Source organism: Somniosus microcephalus, chromosome 31, assembly GCF_052327205.1.
Source record: "Somniosus microcephalus isolate GS21.2 chromosome 31, FLI_Smic_1.0, whole genome shotgun sequence".
Lineage (NCBI taxonomy): Eukaryota > Metazoa > Chordata > Chondrichthyes > Squaliformes > Somniosidae > Somniosus > Somniosus microcephalus.
The window spans coordinates 30,709,111-30,725,357 of NC_141017.1; the positions used below are offsets into that span (position 1 = coordinate 30,709,111).

Below are 16,247 nucleotides of genomic sequence, written 5' to 3' on the forward strand. Positions count from 1 at the left end.
TGCTAACCTGTTCTCATTCTCCAGTTTGTGCGTGTTCCTGTTGGCATCGTCCAGAACGCTCTGGAACTCGGTTAATCGGTTCTTGTACGTCTCCTCTTGCTGCACACGTAGCACTTTGTTCTCGTGCTGCAGCCGAATGACCCTCTCCCTAAAAGCAATACAGCCCACAAGTCAGTGCCGTGGCAATCCAAACCAAACACTATGGTTAAATGTTCCCCCCAATTTTTTTTTTGGGTGGGCGATCCCTTTAACAGGCTGTGCGGCCCATTCAAAATTTCACACATCACAAAATAGAAACATAGAAGATAGGAGCAGGAGTAGGCCATTCGGCCCCTCGAGCCTGCTCCGCCATTTAATGAGATCATGGCTGATCATCCACATTCAGTACCCTGTCCCTGCTTTCTCCCCATATCCCTTTAGCCTTAAGAAATATATCCAACTCCTTCTTGAATATATTTAATGAATTGGCCTCCACTGCCTTCTGTGGTAGAGAATTCCACAGGTTCACCACTCTCTGGGTGAAGAAATTCCTCCTCATCTCTGTCCTAAATGGCTTACCCCTTATCCTTAGACTGTGACCCCTGGTTCTGGACTCCCCCCGCCATCGGGAACATCCTTCCTGCATCTAGTCCTGTTAGAATTTTATAAGTTTCAACAAGATCCCCTCTCATTCTCAATCTCCCATTTGAAAAGCTGGTCCCGGGCGGCGCGGGACCTCCAGACAGCTGTGCGGCTTAGCGGGAACGTTGCTACGGTGGCTCTTTCAGGAACTGAAGAGTCCAGTAGTTTGAGCTCTTCGTAAAGAAAGACTTGCATTTATATAGCGCCTTTCACGACATCAGGACGTCCTAAAGCACTTTACAGCAAATAAAGTATTTTTCCAAGTGTTATCACCTGTAATGTAGGGACCTTGTTATGACAGCTTGGGGATAGGGGCAGTCGGAGAGAGGGAAGGAGGAAGGGAAAGGTAAGACAGCCAGACTTGCGGAGCATAGTCCAAAATACGATGGTCTTCGAAACCAGCAGCAAGTTACACTACTGCAGTAGCTAATTTTAAACTGCTGAAACATTTATGCAGCCAACTGGTAAAAAAATGGGCACTACATTTCTCATTTAGGTAAAATAGTATACAGGAAACTTTGGTTTATCTGGAGGTTAAAAGTCCGGAAACCTCTATCTACTGGCAAAATTCAGGAGCCGTTTCCTATAAGTTTTTTTTACTTCTCGTTGCTTTTTTTTCCCCCCAGTCAGGCTCTGCAAGGTCTGTAGCTAAGCAACAGCTTCAGCTAGAGACGCTTTTAAGCTGCAGCCGACTGTTTTGAAGCTGTTGCTAAGCAACAGGGTTTGTTGCTTCACACGGAGCTGAAAATCTCCGTATGTTTCAACATTGGCGCTGGTTTGTCCGGCAGTTTTGATCTAACGGCAACAGCTCGGTCCCGTCGGTGCCGGATATCACAAAGTTTCCTGTATCTATTTTGTCTTAATCATTAATTTAAAATAGATTTGCATTTCTTCAACTTCAAATCAGATTTTTAAAAATTATTTTTGCATTTGTGAAAAATCATTGCATGACAACTCATCCTTGTTTTCAAATCCCTCCATGGCCTCACCACTCCCTATCTCTGTAACCTCCTCCAGCCCCACAAACCTACTGAGATCTCTGCGCTCCTTGTGTGGAGAGTGGCGAGGCCATGGAGGGATTTGAAAACAAGGATGAGTTGTCATGCAATGATTTTTCACAAATGCAAAAATAATTCTGGCCTCTTGTGTATCCCCGATTTTAATCGCTCCACCACTGGCGGCCGTGCCTTCTGTTGCCTGGGCCCTAAGCTCTGGAATTCCCTCCCTAAACCTCTCCACCTCTCTCTCCTCCTTTGAGACGCTCCTTAAAACTTACCTCTTTGACCAAGCTTTTAGTCACCTGCCCGAATACAGGAAACTCTCGATTTACCGGCACCCAAATAACCAGAAATCTCGGTTAACCGGCAAAATTCAGGAGTAGGTTTTACTTCATATTGTACTTGCCTTCCTCGATCTGTTGCTGTGCAAGGGTGTGGCTGCAGCTGTTGCTAAGCTACAGAGACGCTTGGAACTTGTGGCCATTGTTCTGCACCTGTTGCTAAGCAACAGGGTTTGTTGCTTTATACGGAGCGCTCAGCTCTCCGTATCTTTCACTATAGCTCTCGGTTATCCGGAATTTTTGATGAACCGGCACGTCAGTGCCAGATAAAAAAAAGAGTTTCCTGTATCTCCTTATGTGGCGCGGTGTCAAATTTTGTTTAATAATGCTCCTGTGAAATGCCTTGGGACGTTTTACTATATTAAAGGCGCTGTATAAATACAAGTTGCTGTTATCAAATTCGTCTACCCAAAATTCAATTACGTTCCCCGCCCACTCTCCCGAATGCATTGATTCCTCATGGCACACAGTTCCATAGATACGGTAGCCCTTCAGTAGCTCAGCTATGTGACCATACTTCATGCCAGTTTGGATGACAAGTGTCTGTCTCAAGATATTTGATTAAGGTGGTTGGGGGCAAGCGGGGGGGGGGGGGGGGGGGTGGCGGAAAACAGGTGATGGGACTGAACAGCCAAGCCCCGCACTGTCCTCAATCCTCATCCATCGTCCAAACACATGCACTTTCCAACAGTGGATAAATGATCAGGAGCGGGAACCCTCCTTAAAGTGAGGCCGACCATGATCCCCCCTACAATAACCCAAGGTAACTTAGCAGAGACCAGAAATCAAATCAGGGACCTTTAGATATGGCCCAGCTGAACATTGACTTTAACCAACTAGAGGAAGTGCAGACAAGGCCAGCAGAACACGTGAGGTGAACCCATGGAGGCAACAAGTACAGCTCTTTATTTGCAGTGTGAGGTACATTGCAACATGCACAAGAAAGACTTGCATTTATATAGTGCCTTTCACGACTACTGGATGTCTCAAGGCGCTTTACAGCCAATGAAGTACTTTTTTTGAAGTGGAGCCACTGTTGTAATGTGGGAAACACGGCAGCCAATTTGCGCACAGCAAGCTCACACAAACAGCAATGTGATAATGACCAGATCATCTGTTTTTGTTATACAGGAAACTTTGGTTTATCCGGAGGCTGTATGTCCGGAAACCTCGATCTACCGGCAGAAATCAGGAGCCGTTTTGTTCGTTTTTTTTTCTTCTCGTGGCTTTGTTTTCAACAGTCGGGCTCTGGAAAGTCTCTCTGAAGCTGTTGCTAAGCTATAGAGACGCTTCCAAGGTACGGGCCGACTGTTTACAAGCTGTTGCTAAGCAACAGTGTTTGTTGTCAGATACGGAGATGAAAACCTCCGTATGCTTCAACATTAACTTTGTATGTCCGGCAGTTTTGATAGATCAGCAACAGCTCGGTCCCGGATATAACAAAGTTTCCTGTATGTTGGTTGAGGGATAAATATTGGCCAGGACACTGGGGATAACTCCCCTACTCTTCTTCGAAAAATAATGCCATGGGATCTTTTACGTCCATCTGAGAGAGCAGACGGGGCCACGGTTTAACGTCTCATCCGAAAGACGGCACCTCGGACAGTGCAGCATTCTCTCAGCACTGCACTGGAGTGTCAGCCTAGCTTTTTATGTGCTCAAGTCCCTGGAGTGGGACTTGAACCCACAACCTTCTGACTCAGAGGCTAGTGTGCTGCCCACTGAGTCACAGCTGACAAGAGAAGGTCCATCAACAAAAGTGGCAACTACTAAACATGAATGTGAACACTGTCAGCAGAGACTGGGCGGGGACACGGAACCAGAGGGGACTGCGGAAATACAGTTAAATACTGACTTACTGGAGCTCCGCAGGAACCATCTCAGCTGCAAGGTTCCCCACCGACAAATCGCCATCAGATGCTGTATCTGAACACAAAAAAACACAGATTGACACCCGTTATATGCACTGCTCGAGTATCGTGTCCTAAGCTGCACACATTCCCCCACAGTTACAAAGTGTGGCTGCGGCCAAAAGCTTACACCATCAGCTCGGGGAAACCACATCTTCTAAACCGAATCCGGGGACACACAGGGTGGGAGCACGGCAAAGTAGCCAGGACGTGCTTCAGAAAAACCAGCACGGCGAATTTCTTGCTTCGGCTAGTGGAACACATGTAGAGACAACCAGTAATTTTTAATTTTTTTTTCATGCACAATTCCTTTAAGTGCCTGCACACGGCCCATTCAAATTTTCACGCAGGCGCGATTATTTTCATTGAAAAGGTGGCGAGCGGCCGGCCTGGGACCTCCAGACCGCTGCGTAGCTTAGCGGGAACGTTGGAGACAACGGCATTTTCACTTTACACTGTATCTCAAATCTTGCGTGTGTTCTGTTAATAGTGCTGCACCAGCTATACTCGCCCTGGATACCCTAACTTTTGATTTCTCAATTTTAAATCTGTTCCAAACAGACTGAGATTTTCCATATAGAGTGTGAAACACCCTCTGTCTCAGAAGGTTTCAGAAACATAGAAGATAGGAGAAGGAGTAGGCCATTCGGCCCCTCGAACCTGCTCCGCCATTTAATGAGATCATGGCTGATCATCCAAATTCAGTACCCTGTCCCTTCCTTCTCCCCATACCACTTGATCCCTTTAGCCTTAAGAAATATATCTAACTCCTTCTTGAATATATTTAATGAATTGGCCTCTACTGCCTTCTGTGGTAGAGAATTCCACAGGTTCACCACTCTCTGGGTGAAGAAATTCCTCCTCATCTCAGTCCTAAATGGCCGACCCCTTATCCTTAGACTGTGACCCCTGGTTCTGGACTCCCCGGCCATCGGGAACATCCTTCCTGCATCTCGTCTGTCTAGTCCTGTTAGAATTTTATAAGTTTCAATGAGATCCCCTCTCATTCTTCTAAACTCCAGCGAGTACATGCCCAATCGTCCCAATCTCTCCTCATAAGTCTTCCCTCTTCCCAGTGGGAGAACATAAGAACATAAGAAATAGGAGCAGGAGTAGGCCAATCGGCCCCTCGAGCCTGCTCCGCCATTCAATAAGATCATGGCTGATCTGATCCTAACCGCCAATCCACTATGACAGGACTATCTCCTGAATCTAACAGCATTAGACACACGAAAACAGGAGCAGGATCAGGCTACACGGCCCCTGGGCCCGCTCCGCTACCCACAGGGCCATGACCTATCCGAACCTAGACTCATGTCCAAATTCCTGCCCGCTCCCCGTAACCCTTAATTCCCTTTTCTACTAGGAAACTGTCTATTTCTGTTTTAAATTTATGTAATGTTGTAGCTTCGACAGCTTTTTGGGGCAGCATATTCCATGGACCTACCACCCTCTGAGTGAAGTAGTTCCTTCTCATCTCAGTTTTGAAAGAGCAGCCCCTTATTCTAAGACTATGCCCCCTAGTTCTAGTTTCACCCATCATCTGGAACATCCTCCCTGCATCCACCCGATCCAACCCCTTCATAATCTTATATGTTTCAATAAGATCGCCTCTCATTCTTCTGAACTCCAATGAGTAGAGTCCCAATCTACTCAACCTCTCCTCATATGTCCATCCCCTCATCCCCGGGATTAATCGAGTGAACCTTCTTTGTACTGACTCGAGAGCAAGTATGTCCTTTCTTAAGTATGGACACCAAAACTGTATGCAGTATTCCAGGTGCGGTCTCACCAATACCTTGTACAACTGAAGCAATACCTCCCTATTTTTATATTCTATCCCCCTAGCAATGAAAGCCAACATTCCATTGGCCTTCTTAATCACTTGCTGCACCTGCATACTATCCTTTTGAGTTTCGTGCACCAGGACCCCCAGATCCCTTTGTACTTCAGTACTTTCAAGTTTCTTGCCATTAAGATAATAACTTGCTCTACGATTTTTCCTGCCAAAGTGCATAACCTCACACTTTCCAGTATTGTATTCCATCTGCCAAATCTCTGCCCACTTACTTAGCCTGTCTATGTCCCCTTGCAGGTTTTTTATGTCCTCCTCACTCACTACTTTCCCTCCCATCTTAGTATCATCTGCAAACTTTGATGTGTTACACTCGGTCCCCTCCTCCAAATCGTTAATATAGATTGTAAAGAGTTGGGGACCCAGCACTGACCCCTGCGGAACACCACTGGTTACTGATTGCCAGTCTGAATATGAACCATTTATCCCAACTCTCTGCCTTCTGTTAGATAGCCAATCCTCTATCCATGCCAGAATATTACCCCCAATCCCGTGATTTTTTATCTTAAGCAATAATCTTTTGTGTGGCACCTTGTCAAATGCCTTTTGGAAGTCTAAATACACTACGTCCACTGGTTCACCTTTATCCACCCTATATGTTACTTCCTCAAAGAACTCCAGCAAATTTGTCAAACATGACTTCCCCTTCATAAAACCATGCTGACTTTGTCTTATTAAATTATGATTATCCAAATGTCCTGTTACTGTCTCCTTAATAATGGACTCCAAAATTTTACCTACCACAGATGTTAGGCTAACCGGTCTATAGTTTCCAGCCTTCTGTCTACTGCCCTTTTTAAATAAGGGTGTTACATTAGCAGTTTTCCAGTCTGCCGGGACCTTTGCTGAGTCCAGGGAGTTTTGGAAGATTATTACCAATGCATCCACAATCCCTACCGCCACTTCCCTCAAAACCCTGGGATGTAAGCCATCAGGTCCAGGTGATTTATCCACCTTGAGTCCCATTATTTTACCAAGTACTACTTCCTTAGTGATTTTAATCGTATTTAGCTCCTCCCCCCCTATAGCCCCCTGCTTGTCAAGTGTTGGGATATTCTTGGTGTCCTCTACTGTAAAGACTGATACAAAATATTCATTCAGTGTTTTTGCCATCTCCATATTTCCCACCATTAATTTCCCGGTCTCATCCTCTAAGGGACCAACATTTACTTTAGCCACCCTTTTTCTTTTTATATAACTATAAAAACTCTTACTATCTGTCTTTATATTTTTTGCTAATTTACTTTCATAATCTATCTTCCCTTTCTTAATCAATCTTTTTGTTATTTTTTGCTGTCTTTTAAAGTTTTCCCAATCCTCTATCCTCCCACTAGATTTGGCTACCTTATATGCCCTTGTTTTTAGTCGAATACTATCCTTAATTTCTTTACTTAGCCACGGATGGCTGTCTTTTCTTTTACACCCTTTTTTTCCTCAGTGGAATATACTTTTTTTGGAATTTGTAAAATAACTCCTTAAATGTACACCACTGATCATGTATCGTCTTATCCTTTAACCTATTTTCCCAATCCACTTTACTCAATTCCGCTCTCATACCTTCATAGTCTCCTTTATTCAAGCTTAGCACGCTTGTTTGAGATACAGCCTCCTCACCCTCTAACTGAATATGGAATTCAACCATGTTATGGTCACTCATTCCAAGGGGATCCTTTACTAGGACATTTTTAATTAATCCTGTCTCGTTACACAGGACCAGATCTAAGGTTGCTTGCCCCCTGGTTGGTTCAGTTACATACTGCTCAAGAAACCCATCCCTAATACACTCAATGAACTCATCCTCAAGGCAGCCCTGCCCAATTTGATTCGTCCAATTTATATGATAGTTAAAATCCCCCATAATTATAGATGTTCCCTTATTACAAGCCTCAACTATTTCCTGATTGATACTCCGTCCAACCGAGTTGCGACTGTTCGGAGGCCTATATACTACACCCACTAGTGTTTTTTTCCCCTTATTATTCCTTATCTCCACCCAAACTGTTTCATTATCCTGATCCTTTGACCCAATATCATTTCTCTGTTTTACAGTGATTCCTTCCTTTATTAACATAGCCACCCCACCTCCCCTTCCTTCCTGCCTGTCCTTCCTGATTGTTAAATAACCTGGTATGTTTAATTCCCAGGCATTGTCACCCTGCAGCCATGTTTCTGTAATGGCCACAAGATCATACCCATATGTAGCTATTTGTGCCTTTAACTCGTCTATTTTGTTACGAATGCTACGTGCATTCAGATAGAGAACTTTCAAATATGTTTTTGTGACACTTCGTTCCTGCTATTGCCCTTTTATTACTTTACCTTTTACTCCACACCTTCTACCCCTTCCTGACACGCTCTGGTTTTTAATTTCCCCATTGCTACCTAAGTCTTTGACCTTCTCTGTTGTCATTTTTATTATTTGCTCTCTAGGAACCAAGAATTTAGAGCTTGCCGTATTCAGTTAAAAAAAAACCATGCTAATCGGAGGTAAAGTAAAGCCACTCACCCACCAGCTCTCCCTGCGCCCTCAGCTTCTCCCGCGCATTTTAAAGGTTCTGCCCTCAGGCCAGTCACTACTGGCTGAAACACAGGGTCAGGTGGACTCAATCCCCCAGCGTGCAGGGCGGCCCAAGTTATCGATGGGGCCTTTTCTCCACCGCGCTGCATTGTGGGAAGACGGGGCCGCCATCGTCGCCTCCGTTCAACCGGCTCCTGGAATCTGTTCCCGAGCTCAAACGGGCCGAGAATCTCCCCCCTGGGGGGTTTCTGTACATTCGTGTTTAAAAACACAAAGGGGTAGATTTTCCTGAACCTGTTGGGAAGGCGGCGGGACTTCCCCTTTCGGGTTTTTTGACCCGCCTACATCGACGTCCGGCCAATTCGCGCGATTTTCCCTTGATTGACCTTTTTGAGCCCGCCCAGCGGGCTCAGCAGGCCAATTAAGGGCCACCCGGCAACAGGTGATGTCACAGACTGCAATTTCATCTGTCAAGAGTTCTTGACAGATGAAATCTCAGTGTTTCACAGCTGTTTGAAGCTGTGAAACACTGACAGTCTGAGTTCTGACATGAGTCCTTCTGCACAGGCTCAGTTAGAACTCTTACCGGCACTCAAAGCTGAAGGCTGTCACTTTTCACAGATCGCAGCCGTTCAGCTTTAAGCGCCGGCTGAGTGATGCGCTCCCGACGGCTACAGGAAGAAAGGCTGTTAAGGTAAGTACAGGTAAGTAAAAGTTCTTCACACACTTTAGACACACCAAACACACTTACCTTTCCACTCATGCACCCATCACTCACCTGAGCGCCGACATCGCGACCCCTCCAAGTCCTTCAACCCGACGGCCCGCCTGCTCTAACCTGGTGTGGTTAGGAGCCGTCGGGAAACCCACACGAAACCCCTCAAAATAGGGATTAGGCTAAAAACTGCATGTTAACTACCTGTTAATAGGCAGTTAATTCGGCACTAATCCCTTCCCGCCTGGTTTCGGCAGGTCCCAGTGCGGGGCGGGTACCCGCTGCCCCTAAAACTTGCGTGGGGCGGGGTTTTGGGCGGGATGGTGTCGGGACCCCCAAATTCGGAATTCCCCCCCCCCCCCCCCCACACGCCTGAAACCCCGCCTGACGGCTCCATGAAAATCTAGCCCAAAGACTCGATACGGGGACGAGTTTGGTAAACCAGGGACGTTGCTTGCCCGGGGACCACAGTACCTAATCCGGGGACTGTCCCCGGAAAACGGGGACGAATGGTCAGCCTACCATCAGCGACACTGAAATGCCGATTACTGTACTGCTGCAGTGCGCAGCTCTTTGCGGCTCAGGAAGAACATTGGATTATAGCAAGAGCAATATACGTGCAATTGGTGCTTTCATTAAGTCTTTGGAAGGGCAGAGTTTGAGAGAAGACAAAGATTATAAAGATTACAGGAAACAAAAAGTACAAATAGTATCATGAACTGAAAGATAATTTTAGATCCAAAGAAGCAAATGCACAAAGCGCATGGAAAACAATACAGGAAATGGAATGAAATCTAGTCATAGATACCAGCAAGATAACAAATAATTACTGGAAAATGCAAGGTTGGGGATACAACACATTTTTTCCCAGTTAGTATACATTCAATGTGTGACATTTATATCTTTTTTTAAAGGAAGTTTATGTTGGGTCCACTGATGGGTGAGACTAGAACTAGGGGGCATAATCTTAGAATAAGGGGCTGCCGTTTCAAAACTGAGATGAGGAGAAACTTCTTCACTCAGAGGGTAGTAAATCTATGGAATTTGCTACCCCAGAGAGCTGTGGAAGCTGCAACATTAAATAAATTTAAAACGGAGATAGACAGTTTCCTAGCTGATAAGGGAATTAGGGGTTACGGGGAGCGGGCAGGGAAGTGGACATGAGTCTAGGTTCGGATCAGCCATGATCCTATTGAATGGCGGAGCTGGCCCGAGGGGCCGTATGGCCTACTCCTGCTCCTACTTCTTATGTTGGACAATGGGAAACTGCAAGAAAGAAAGTGAAGGGATATCCCTTTTAATGGGTGTTTTTAATGGTACCACTTTTTGTGTTTTACGCTCGATGCTCTATCCTTCAGTGTCACTGGCTACTACTTTAACCGGACCACGCTCCTAACCCAGCAAAATCATTCAATTCCCTGGTCCGAAAGAAAAATCACACTTGTGCGCCAAGTGCCACGCAGAATTCTGACCTTTCAGCACAATGAAGGAGGCGGCGAAATATTAGTTTACCTGCTCTGTTCAAGAACTTCTGCTGCGCTTGTGCACACCTCAGCTCTTCATTGGTCTCCCTCAGGGCATCTCGCTCTACTATTAGCCGCTGAAAAGAAACACAAGCACTTAATTACTGTAATGCTTGAAAAATCAGCTGGTGTTTAAGTGGCTACAATTAAATGTGAGGTTTAACATTTTGAATGTGGAACACCGCTGTTTCAGCATGGCATTACAGCAGGAATTTGCCACGACATCCTTCGCTTCACGGCTGCAGCCAGTTGTTACTGATTTGGCACTGGGATCGGCTCACTATCCGGATGGACGGAATTGTGGGGCGCACGCAACATAAAGAACCAACACCTCATCACTGACCCAGCAGCAGAGGTCCCTGGCTTCGACCTCCCTCGAAGACAGTGGACAGCGCTCAACCGAGATGGGGGGCGACCCGAAGCGCGACTGTGGCCATGAATCCCAGACCATGGAACACATCACATCAACCTGCCCGCTGAGATCTGTTGCGGGAGGCACCCTATTTCTCCACTCGGCATCTCAGGAGGCCATCGAATGGATAGACGTCCCATTATAATCTTTTCCCGTCGTACGGATGTCGCATTAATGATTTGGCAAGAAGGCAGTTCGGTTAACAAGTTTCTTTGCCTTGCAAAGAGCTTGTGAAGCTGCAAAACTACCGATGAAGTGCCCTGCTCCTGCTTCAGGTTGCGTTTCTGGCTGGGTTCACCCTTTAGAACGGAGGTTCTGCCAACTTCTGCTCTCCCTCCTCCCTAATCGGAGGATAAAACCGAGAAACCGCCAATGAGAGCAGAACTTTCTGAACTGCAGTCCTTCCAAATTCAAATTTATCTCATTGAAACGTATAAAATTCTGACAGGGCTAGACAGACTGGATGCAGGGAGGATGTTTCCCCTGGCTTTGGGGGGGGGGGTCTAGAACGAGGGGTCACAGTCTCAGGATACGGGGTAGGACATTTAGGACTGAGATGAGGAGAACTTTCTTCACTCAGAGGGTGGCGAACCTGTGTAATTCTCTACCACAGAAGGCTGTGGAGGCCAAGTCACTGAATATATTTAAGAAGGAGATCGATAGATTTCTAGACGCAAAAGGCATCAAGGGGTATGGGGAGAGAGCGGGAATATGGTATTGAGATAGAGGATCAGCCATGATCATATTGAATGGCGGAGCAGGCTCGAATGGCCGACTCCTGCTCCTATTTTTCTATGTTTCTAAACCGGCAAATTAGCCAGCGGCGTAAAAAGGAAACCTGGGAGAGATGCAGGAGAACAAGCTGTCGACACATATTCTCTCCGCTGCCCCTTTTCCTGCCCACCCTGCACTTATCTCTGCCTACTCATCTGATTGTGGAGAAAGCTGCCGTATTCGACATTGCTTGGTACGATCTCATCAATTTAACGTCACACCATCAGCTCCAAGTGCTGGTCAGGTCTCGTGTACGCGGTCCTCCCAGTCTCATTCCCACCACAAAACATCTTCCTCTTTCAGAACCTGACCGACCTGCCGTCCATTTCCACTGTTGTCTGGTTTGATCCCACGACCCGACTTTCTGGGATTACCTCTTTCTCTTTCAGCAGCGCATCATGTTTCTCCTGCAGATGCTTGAACTCAAACTGCCACTTCTCGGTTTTCATCGACTCTTCTGTCTGCTTGTTGTGAAGCTCATGAACCTTCATATTTATAAACACGGGGGGGGGGGGGGGGGGAAAAGAGGGAAGAAAAGCGTCAGAATATTTACTTCAATTTAACAAGGAAACTAGCCCGATTGTGTAGAATAAGTTCAACAGATTTACGTTGGACAGTCACAACCAATGCTCCCGTTAAGCTGCGCGGCAGCCCAGCTGCTTTTAATTGGAAAAACCTTGCATGCACGGAAATTTAAAGGGGCAGCGCAGCCTGTTAAAGGGGCAGCGCAGCCAAAAATAAATTGGGGGAACGTTGGTCACACCAGTTCCCAGTGGGGATTGCGCAGATGTAATGTAATATCAATGAGACCGTCTCAGTCAGGGTAACCACAAGGTGATTAATGTGAGAAATGGAAATGCCACCCTGATGCACAGTCAACCGGTCAGAGGAACAAAGAGTTGGGGGTGAAGCGGGGAGAGAAAAAAAGAGAGAAGGTTGTAGGGCTGGAGGAGGTTAGAGATCGGGATGGGTGAGCCCAAGTTAAATGAGATAACGGTGTGGTCCACATTACCTGTCTCTTGTAAGCCTCCAGCTGACTGCGTACGGTGTTTGCTTTTTTCAGCTCCTCCTCCAGGTCAAAGGTCTTCTGCATATACACAGTGTTCCTCTCCTCCAGGAGCTTGACTTGCCTACGCAGGTCTCCCAAATCCTCAAGCTTCCTCTTATAAGCCTCCACGGTAGCCTCCAGCTTACTGACTTTGTCTGAAGAATGCCTGTAAATAACAACATCAGCAAAACCCTCAATAGTTCAGACTCCTTTAGTACTTTAAAAAAACCATTACAGGAAACTCTATTATCCGGCACCAATGGGACCAGCGTGGTACCGGTTTATTAAAAAGTCCGGATTACAGAGAGGTGTAGTTAAAAGGTACGAGAGCTCCGTACACAGTAACAAATCCAGGCTTCCCTGTTGCTCAGCAACATGTGCCGGAACTCCGGCCACAGACCAAGTGTCCCTGTTGCTTAGCAACAAGTGCAGGAACCCTGTTACACAGCCACAGATCCAGGAACTGCCACTAATATGAAGTAAAACTTACCTGAACCTACTCCTGAATTTTGCTGGTTAACAGAGATTTCCGGTTATTTAGGTGCCAGTAAATCGAGAGTTTCCTGTACAACAGTTTGTGCACTTCTAGAGTACAAACTCCTTATATTTAGCTAGGAAGGGGAAAGCTGGTATGACTGCAGCAGTTCCATGATGGCATACACCTTCATGTGCCATTAATCATCCACCTACTTCATACTGTCTTTACTGTGCTCATAAACATCTTTAGTAAGTTTAGACGTTGGGAGGCCAGGCGTAGGTGAAGGAGAACAACCCCCGCCCCCCCACGTCTCTCATAGTGTCTAGTTGGAAAGGCAGAGGAGGTGGTGAACTGCCCATTTTATCACCACTGAAATGGTACATGCAGTGGAAGAGGGGAAAAATGAACCCAGAGGGATAAAACCTACAGGAAACTTTCGATTTACCGGCACCTAAATAAACGGAAATCTCGGTTAACCGGCAAAATTCAGGAGCAGGTTCAGGTAAGTTTTACTTCATATTACTTGCCTTCCTCGATCTGTTGCTGTGCAATTGGGTGTGGCTGCAGCTGTTGCTAAGCTACAGAGACGCTTGGAACTTGTGGCCATTGTTCTGTACCTGTTGCTAAGCAACAGGGTTTGTTGCTTTATATGGAGCTCTCAGCTCTCCGTATCTTTTACTATAGCTCTCGGTTATCCGGAATTTTTGATGAACCGGCACCAGGTCGGTGCCAGATAAAAAAAAGTTTCCTGTACCTGATAAATTGGGTGGGGTGGAAACAGAAAGAAGCTATTGTAACAAAATGCCTCGTAAGCCATTTGAAAACTTCCTGATGCAACAAGAGGTTATATAGTACTTGTTAGTGAAGTGGGAGTTCCCACTTGCTGACTTGGAAATCTTCAGTTTTGAGTATTTAACAGTGACATGCGAGTAAGTAAGTGTTTTCTAAAAACAGAAAGGATCCATCACCATTAGAATAGTGGGTCTACCACAAGCAACTGATGGTCACAAAGAAAGAACAACCAATGGTGAAGGACTATGATGACCAACTGAGATGATGAGGAGACAAATGATTTAAGCTAACAAAGATGAAGAAGAAGAACAGTGACTGCCGACAAACAAGAGTGCCAACAGCAACCCACTATTCCACCATTCAGACAATGGCCCAGAAATTCGGGTCGGGGGCTTCCCGCGGGTGCAAGCCCCCGACCTGCACTTACCTAGCGCGCCAGCCGTTGAGCTGTGGGCCCGCGTGGAATTCCGATCCTGGGCCTGCTCCAACTGCCGGCGCGCAGTGCTTGCGTATCCCAGGGGCGCAGTTAGTTCAAAGCGTCCCCTGGGATCACGTGGGCCATGGGGAGCCAATCGTAGCAGGGAATGCTTCATTCATAAGTTTGACAGGAAGTGCTGTCAAACTTATAAATACTACGAGCCCCAAAACATCACTAAATCTTCAAATAATTTTTTTTAAAACATCACATTTTTAAAATAAACTATAAATTACATGAAATAACTATTTTAAACAATAATTTAAATTTTTGAAAAAAATAATTTTATTTTCTAACGGAGCTAAAAATAAACTTACCTTTCTTTAAAGTATTTAAAAATAATAAACCTGTGGAAAAAATGTTTTAATTTTAATTAATTCACCACTTACCTTGTAAAAAAAACAGGCCTTGCGACTGCTTTTTACATGTCTAACTTCTGGAGGCTTACCCTCCCGGGAAAACCTGCCAAAAAAACGCAAGTTCGATGCGCACGGGCTGCCTCTCCCGCGCATGCGTTCGACCTCTTAACCCCTGCTTTCAGGGGAACGGAAGTGCCGGTTTCCCGCGCATGCGCAGTGCATGCAGGAAACCGGCACTTCCATTGGGCCTACGGGTGAGTACCCCATGCGTACTCACCCGTGGAGACCCGAAGTTCTGGGCCAATGTCTTTTACGTGGGTAAGGTGAGTGGAAGACACCTCAGCCAGGTGTGCGTGCCCATGCTGTTTGTGATTCAGATCTTCATTATTTGTGCTACAACATCAAGTCATCAGTAAAAGTCTTTGCTAGCATGCCATTTCTGTTAGCAAATTAGTGACCAGAGCTTGCAACCTTACCTCAAAATGTCCATTTCGTCTTTGAGAGACTGGGATTCCTCAGCCAGGCTGGTGAGCTCATCGTTCCTGTGCTGCAAATCGTACACCTCCTTTTCCATCTCCTCACACCGGATACGGAAATCATCTTTCATTCCTTCCAACCTGGGCAAAACAGGACGGATTTAACTTTTCTTGCGAAAGGTGGTGGTGTGGCATTAGGCCAGAGTGTTGGCTGTCTCTTTGCACCCAGAATTTCCCAAAACAAGCCCTTGGTGACGGCAGTACGCCAATGAGGGAGCGAGAGAATGGAAGGTGAAAGGAGAAGATATGCGCCATTAAGTTTTAATCATAACTATTTTTGCAATCTTTGGCCTTCTCTTTTAAAATACTTGGAGTTATCAGTTTTCCGTTAAAGAAAGGCTTTAAAAAGGTCAAGGCTTCTTCAACAGCACCTCCCAAACCCGCGACCTCTACCACCTAGAAGGACAAGGGCAGCAGGCGCATGGGAACACCACCACCTCCAAGTTCCCCTCCAAGTCACACACCGTCCGGACTTGGAAATATATCGGCCGTTCCTTCATCGTCGCCGGGTCAAAATCCTGGAACTCCCTCTGCAGCACGTCGGCCGGCAGCTCCATTTCGGGTAACTCGCAGTCCGGATGGGAGGAGGGGAGCCGGGCATGGTGGCCAGAGCGGGAGAAGCAGGCCACCATACGTGGAGCCGGCAACAGTGAGGAGGAGGCCACGGTGAAGGAGGACGACGGAGCGGCTGAGGGACATCGTGCTCCCACTGCCACGGGAAGCCATTGTATTGACTCTGAACGCGGCGCTGTATGTATAGCTGACGCGTCCCCACGGGGAACAAGCATTCCATTGTACTTGTTACACATGGCAAATAAATCTAATCTGAATCTAACAGCACTGTGGAAGTACTTTCACTACAAGGACTGCAGCGGTTCAAGGCGGCAGCTCA

The 16,247-nt window shown here is 46.4% G+C and overlaps 1 protein-coding gene across 3 annotated transcripts in view; it reads right to left on the minus strand.

Moving 5' to 3' along the window:
• Positions 1–16,247, minus strand: part of hook2 (hook microtubule-tethering protein 2) — a 68,033-nt gene that overhangs the window by 13,275 nt on the left and 38,511 nt on the right. For 2 of the 3 annotated variants that reach the window (XM_085971721.1, XM_085971723.1), the window contains 6 exons: positions 15,296–15,436; positions 12,680–12,881; positions 12,042–12,152; positions 10,471–10,558; positions 3,820–3,886; positions 8–148 (listed from right to left, as the gene is read on the minus strand). In XM_085971721.1, coding sequence (XP_085827847.1) covers positions 8–148; positions 3,820–3,886; positions 10,471–10,558; positions 12,042–12,152; positions 12,680–12,881; positions 15,296–15,436 — 750 coding nt within the window. The remainder of the gene's footprint in view (positions 1–7; positions 149–3,819; positions 3,887–10,470; positions 10,559–12,041; positions 12,153–12,679; positions 12,882–15,295; positions 15,437–16,247) is intronic. The other variant, XM_085971722.1, reaches the window with a different exon arrangement.